The sequence below is a fragment of the Leguminivora glycinivorella genome, chromosome Z (genome assembly GCF_023078275.1).
Source record: "Leguminivora glycinivorella isolate SPB_JAAS2020 chromosome Z, LegGlyc_1.1, whole genome shotgun sequence".
NCBI lineage: Eukaryota > Metazoa > Arthropoda > Insecta > Lepidoptera > Tortricidae > Leguminivora > Leguminivora glycinivorella.
Window position 1 is genome coordinate 27,890,159 of NC_062998.1, and position 7,492 is coordinate 27,897,650.

The following is a 7,492-nucleotide window of genomic DNA, read 5'->3' on the forward strand; positions in this document are numbered from 1 at the left end:
TGGCAGTATTAAGGGCGCACTGAATCTCCGAGACGTTCTTATCCCAATTACGGTGATCAGAACGCACATAGGAGGCAATGGTTCTGACTAACTCACGGTTTACGCGCTCCGTTTGGTTCGTCTGAGGATGGTATCTAGGGTTATAGAAAATATGGGGAACCCCATATTTAGTCATGAGATCTCTGAAATCCTTGGATGTAAATTGAGCACCATTGTCACAGAATAAAATCTTTGGAATCCCGTGTACAAGGAAAATACCTTTTTCTAAACACTTCACTATTGCTTTCGCAGTGATAGTGCGTAAAGGAAATAACGTAACATATTTACTAAAATAGTCCGTACATACAAATAGATATTGGTTCCGCGAATAAGAAGGCGGAAAAGGTCCTAATATATCGCAGGAAATGGCCTCGCCTGGAACAGATACCCGACGTGGGTTACCCATCAAACCAGGACGAGCTAAGTTTATAGGTTTATAAGTCCTGCATATTTCACAGGTACTGACGTATTCTTTAACATCTTGAAATAGAGTAGGCCAATAGTATAGCTCGGCGATCTTAGAGTGAGTTTTAGCCACTCCAAAATGACCGGCCGTAGGATCATCATGGTACTTGATTAGTATTTCGTTTCTCAGCTCGTAGGGTAATACCAACTTCCATTCGAATTGAGCGGTAAGGCGATATTTATTTTTAGAGTATCGAAACAGTTTGTCATTTTCAATTTTAAAATTTGGAAATAAAGAAGGCTTTTCAGAGACCTTTTTGTATAAATCTAAGTACCACGGGTCCTGAATAGAAGATGCGTCTATGGCATCCACATGAATGCGTGAAAGGCAGTCCGGAATCACATGTTCTTTACCTTTCCTGTGTATGATCTCGAAATTAAACTGACTTAAGCGACAGGCCCATCTATTTAAACGACCAGAGGGATTTTTTAAATTATGAAACCATTTCAACGAAGCGTGATCCGTCACGATATAACATTTCCTACCTTCTACATAGGCTCGGTACTGCTCTAAACCATAAATTACGGCCAACAACTCGCGTTCAGTTGCCGAATAATTAGTCTCTGGTTTATTAAGAGTACGGCTGGAGTAAGCAATTGGATGATCTAGGTTGTCATACCGTTGAGTTAAGACGGCACCAATGGCATACGAGGATGCGTCACAGTGAATATAAAAACTTTCGTTGAAATCAGGGCACTTTAGTATAGGTGCAGAGATAAGAGCAGATTTTAATAAATTAAAAGAGTTATTAACTTCCTCTGACCAAACAAAAGGTACTTTTTTACTCGTTAATCGAGATAAAGGTCGAGCGATTTTAGCAAAATTATTTATAAACCTTCGGTACCAACCACACATACCAAGGAAGCTTTTGACACTCTTTGAGTCCTTGGGTATGGGAAAATTTACAATTACATCTACTTTAGAAGGATCTGTACGAAGGCCATATTTATCTACCAGATATCCTAAGTATTTTAGCTCAGACCTACAGAATAAAGATTTCTTCATATTAATGGTAAGATTTGCTGCTTTGAGTTTTTCAAAAACAGCTTCTATTAAACGTATGTGTTCGTCCAAATCGGATGTACATATAATTATATCATCTATGTAACAAAATACTTTATTGTCAAATTCCGCTGTAAATAAGTTATCCATTAACCTTTGCATGGTGGCTGAGGCACCTACAAGGCCAAAACACATTCTATTGTAATGAAATAATCCCTTTCCGGGCACTGTAAAGCTAGTCTTTTCTTTCGAGCTTTCACTCAACGGAATCTGATGATACGCTGCACTTAAATCAAGAGAAGTGAGATATTTCGCATCACGCAAATTATCGAGAATATAGTGAACATAGGGTACAGGGTAGGCGTCGGACTTGGAAACGGAGTTAACCTTTCTACTATCTAGACAGAGTCTCATATCCCCATTGGGCTTCTCGACCATTACTACAGGAGAATTCCAGGGTGAGTGAGAAGGTTCTACTATTCCTTCTTTAAGCATACGGTCTACCTCCTTTTCCAAAGCCGCAAGCTTATCCGGACTAAGACGGTAATATTTTTGTTTAATCGGGTGTGCATTACCCGTGTCTATAACATGTTCTATGAGGTGGGTTTTTCCCAATCCTACCTTGTCAGTATCAATTTGTTCATACAATTTTTTAGCCTTTTCTAAACGATTCTTTTGGTCGTGAGTCAAATTGTTATAATCATTTAATCCCGACGCGTTGGGTAAAGTAGCACTGCAAGAGACGCGTCCATCATTAAAAGTTTCTACTACATCTTTAATTTTTTCCGGAATTAAATCATAAGCACGCCAAAAGTTGAGGCCAAGAATCATCCGATTTTTAATATTCGGTTGAATGTCAAAATGTATTAATTTTAATTCACCTTTGAAGTTTATAGGTATCATCATGTAATGAGTAATTAAGAGTGGATGGCCATCGGCCACCCTCAAAGAAAGAGGTTTGTCGCGTTCCTGTACTGGGATGCCTACCGATTCGAAAATGGACTGGCTACCGCGACCCAAAAGGCTAACCGATGATCCTGAGTCTAATAATGCTCTCACTGTTAAGTCAAATACTTTCAAAGGCAAGTAAAGTCGATTATCACCCTGTGGAGGATTAAAATGAATTGTCTCTTCTACTTGTACAGGAGTGGATAGGAGGGATGTTTTCTTTTTAGAAGAGACAAAGTTATTCAGTTTTTTGGAACCGGGTTACATTTTGGGCACTCAGGGGTACGAACTCCCTTCGCACCACATTTAAAACACACAGTTTCCCTAGAAGATCTACACGCCCTAGTAGGATGATTGGTTTTCCCGCAACGAAAACAGCAAAGGTCATTCCTTCCGGAAGAGGTCTGCCCTACAGCAGCGACAAAAGTCTTAGACATGTTAGAAGTACGAGCAGAACCAAACCTATTTCTAGTCTCACCCTTATTTTCCTCAGTACCTAGGGATGACGACCCCGATTTCTTTGATAACAGCGGTTCATGAAACTGCTTTGCCTTAACTTGAGCCAATTCAATCCTCCTACACAAGTCTTTCAGTTGTTTAATGGACCTGACATCATGAAGAGCCAAATCCTTCGAAAACTCCGGCCTAATATTACGCATCAGCGTGTCCAGCTTATCCTCTTCAGGAACCTGACGGCTCAGACGGTCGTACATTCCCAGCATCGTGGAGACAAAATACACGATAGTCTCGGACTTAGCCTGTGTCCGGTTTCTAATCTCTTGTAAAAGAAGATGATCCAAATCTGGAATATCAAACTCTTCCCTTAAAGCGGATACTACCTCCCGATAGGACAACAAGTCTGTACGCTGAGATCGAAACCATGACAACGCCGGTCCCTCAAGAATCTCGGGGAAACCCCTATAAATTCGGTTCTCGGAAATCCTACGAGCAACGCGTAGTTCCTCCAACCGCGACAAAAAAGAGCGAACGCAAGTATCGCCTTTGAATTTCAAGTTCAAGGAATTTATATTAAAAGTCTTTTCCGGTTTGTATACCACTTCTCGGACAATTCGGTCACCTACAGCAGACGCAGGATCTTCTCCGCCAGATTCAGAAGAGGCTGACGAGTCATCTCCCAGCAGCTGTTCCATAATAGTAGATACTGTTCCTTTCAGTAGCTGAACTTCCTCAAGATTTTGATCCAACCGAGAGAGACGACATATTAAGTACTTGCAACGCGAAAGTAACCTATCCTTAGCGACTGCCGAAATATCATCAGATACTTCGCGTTCAATTTCCTGAATCTTATCCTGACACAGCTTGATTTCTCCCACTGGATCGTTGACGACAAGGTCTTGAAATTTCAAACTACCCTTTCGAGCAAGCTCGACTGTTTCTTTTAACGCCTGACACAAACTGGTCCTTCTGGAAACTGGATTTACTGGAAGCCTACGAATCGCCAACTCGTGTGTGATTTCATCTTTGTGTAAATGCGTTATTTTGCAACCTGCTTTTATGAAATCCATTTTGTTTTTAAAGTATGGTATACTTTTATCGAAATGTCCGAATTAAGAAAAGATTTCCAAAATTATTTTGTATGATATACAACCTCTATATATAAGGAGTTACACTTCTAATTGTTTAAGTTTATAAGCTTAAAAAATTTTTTTTTTAAGTTTTATGACAAGTAACACAGAATATTTTAAGTTTCTAAGCTTAAATTTGTCAATAATAATAATTGTAAATAGCCAACAAATGTTCGCCAATACAGCAGATAATACAACTTATATTAAATTAAAGTACAGCCAGATATTCGCCTTCACTAATACTAAAGTAATAAATTCTATTATTTTTTTCAATTGCGATATTCTCCCTAAGGCTCAACGTTGGGAACGCCACTTATAATGTTCGGCACCACAGAGGGGTCCCTAGAAACATGTAACAGTGTCTTTCACCTATGCACATAGGTTGGGGTAAGTTCGGATAATAACTTTATTTCTATGTGGATAAGTTCGGACACCCGTTTTATTTATGCCTCAGCTAATTTAAAGAACTCGAGCAGGGTCATGGGATATCGTTCGCCTGGGAGCAAAGAATGAGGTAGGTATTTATATTGAAACTTGTTGACGAAAGTACTAAAGAACAAATTTAAGTTTTTAGAGCGCCCCTTTCCTCACTCTTTTAGCTAACGAATGATCGCAATTGAAAGAAACAACTATAACTAATTTAATTAATTTATTGTAAGAACAACCTTCACTAAGTTCTTATTTTCTATCACCATCGTACAGTCTAACGGAGGTGGAAGTATTTAATTTAAGTTTTATTACAGGAAATATATATATTTATATCGCTCCACAAAATTATATTGGTCTTATTCCTGGATGGATATCCTTAATTAAAATGCTATGTTATAAATGTAAAATATCCTAGGTATTAATCCGTTTCACAAACTTGGGCGGTTTCTCTCACGAGTAGTTTTGGCAGCAAACTGCTAACTCCAGTTCAGGACATAATACCAGGATAGTAGCAGGATAGTATGGGGAACATATACCCGGATAAAAACACCCTGGTGGACAAACAAAATAACCAGGTGAGATAATTTTGGAAATCGGTAACTTGTTGTTTTAATTAATTCTATATTTTTAATCGCGGGGTTGCTTTTAGGGGTTTTTGGTGTAACAGAGATAAAACCACTTACCAGAAAGGCTGGGTGTTTTCCTTATTTTCCTCTGGATGTCACCGTCACGTTCTCACGTGGCAGCGATGGGAAGATTGAAGGCTGGAAAGGTAATACAAAATAATAAGAAACGGTGTTCTGGACAAAGAACATGAAGGAATAACCTCCGAGCAACACTTGTTTTATTACCACAACTCACCGAAATACACTGGCTGTTTACTTTTCTTTGTAAGGGCGGCTTACATTTTTAGGTTAATCGAGTTTAACGGGCTCGGCTAAAAGAACAAAATATTAATTAATACGTGAAGACCACACAATAAAGAAAACAAAGCACTCTTTGAACACTAAAACATACCCCGGAATGAATAGATTGCCTGGGATATTAACTATCTCAAAATTTCACATGCTGTCAGCTACGATTCACTTCAGGCAATGACAATATTTCAATGGTGGCCCGAGACCTTAGCCACGTATCCAACCAAAGAAAAGGAAATCTTAGATTGTGAAAACTTTCACCAAAAAATTAAGACAAATAACAACATACCCTTCATTTTAAAATTCTAAGTATTTTTATATGGGAAGGAGAAATTAATTTGTATTAAACGAATATTCAACCCAGTAATGCAAATAGTCACCTTTGCTATGACCGTATCATAGACAAACGAGAACACGACTAACGCCGCAGAAGAAAAACAAAACCAAACTATTAGCTAAATTTTATTGCAGTCCAATATCCTAGAATTACTTTACATGTTGTAATGTTAATTTATATCTTAATGAAAATGAAATCAGAGTTTATCCGACAACAAGAAAAAAACTTTCATTGAACGGGTATTTATGTGACTCAAATCTTTCCCAACCAGAAAACAGAAACTCGAACGGTTTTATAAACGTCAAGTTGTCAGAAGTGACAGAACACATCTAACCCACGCAGGGTCTCAAAACAAAGTGAATTTATTACGAAAAGTGAGTGAATATTAAACAAAATGAGGTTAAAGCTGTATGGTGGATTACAAGTGAAGTACATCTTAAAGTTGCAGGGCCATATGGCTACGAAATATGTGTAAAATAGCAAAATAGTGCATCAGTTCCGGCATCAGAATTTTACCGGTATGTTTTTATACTTTAAACTCCATTCTAGGGCTCAGTGTTGGGAATTTATACTGTATTACGTTTTCCATTTATCCATCCATCTACTTGCAGCTTAATACGTTAGAAACTATGGAGATGCGTAACCTCTGAAGTGTTACAAGCTAAAGATTAACAAAGGCAAGAAAACTTTGTTATAAGTGAAATGTTATCAGGACACCGATCTCTTTGTAAAGACACACGAGAGACCGACACTGGCTGTAATTAAACGCCGTATTGAAATCGTAAAAAGGCTCATTTCATCATCATCATTCATCAAAATTATTGTATACAATAATGATATAATCAAGCTTTTCAAACCTGTGATCTCTCTCAGCAAGCTTCGTGATCTACATAAACATCATGGTACTCGGCTGAAACGCTCTCTATTATATCACGACTGAATAAAATACTATTTTAAAAAGATACCTAATTCAAATGTCAATTAAAAAAAAAATCTACTTCCGTTATAATAATAAAAACAATGAAATTACTTTCCTTGTTTTCTAATATACTTATATTATAAAGCTCAACATTATCTAAGATAAATAAAATTTTTCAACATTATTCTTGATTCTAAATAACCAAATACTGTGATTCTCTATAAAATGTACAAATACAGTGAATGACGACGGTCCCAATCTTTATCTACTAATAAATTAACTCTGGCAAAATCAATCGCGTTTCACGGAACTGTTACAACAACGGGACAAACAATTGGCTCAATATACCATCTGGCAATTGGCCAAGTGGCTCGATGAGCAAAAGGTTCGCGGCCCGACTCTTAATCTCTCTCATTTGTGAACATATGTACTTGCATGATGGTTCTTGATCGGGTAAGTGTAATCGAGAAAGTGGAAACGGCCCTACTACACTAAACCTACTCCGGCGTTTCATGCACTTCTCCGTTCGTAAGAGTGCATTGGGATCGAGGTGTTTTCACTTCATGAAGGGAACTCCCCTCAGAGGAACTCTGAATTAATGTACCTACCCTGGACGAAGGCAGACCCATACTTACTCAAACGTCATGATATCTACCTAAATACTTAACTAACTATAGTTTCGTTACTTTACTTATAACTAATTCGATGGTTTACTTATAACTAATGGCCAAGCTATGATCTCTAGTGGAAGTAACCTATATTTTAAAGTTGAGTAACAGAACAAAAACAGATAAAGCTTTAAAGCATTTATTTACCGGTTTAGATAATTTTACATTGATTTTGAATCAT

The 7,492-nt window shown here is 37.7% G+C and overlaps 1 protein-coding gene across 1 annotated transcript; it reads right to left on the reverse strand.

Moving 5' to 3' along the window:
* Positions 1-2,697: 2,697 nt before the first annotated feature.
* Positions 2,698-5,901, reverse strand: LOC125240446. Its single transcript, XM_048148340.1, has 2 exons — positions 5,488-5,901; positions 2,698-5,407 (listed from the first exon to the last, which is right to left on the reverse strand). The coding sequence occupies exon 2, from the start codon at positions 3,979-3,981 to the stop codon at positions 2,698-2,700; it is 1,284 nt and encodes a 427-aa protein (XP_048004297.1). The 5' UTR covers positions 3,982-5,407; positions 5,488-5,901.
* Between the last annotated feature and the right edge of the window lie 1,591 nt (positions 5,902-7,492).

Bases quoted from the DNA above. Each gene is read 5' to 3' on its own strand.
- LOC125240446 (XM_048148340.1), bottom strand. From the start codon at position 3,981: ATGGATTTCATAAAAGCAGGTTGCAAAATAACGCATTTACACAAAGAT.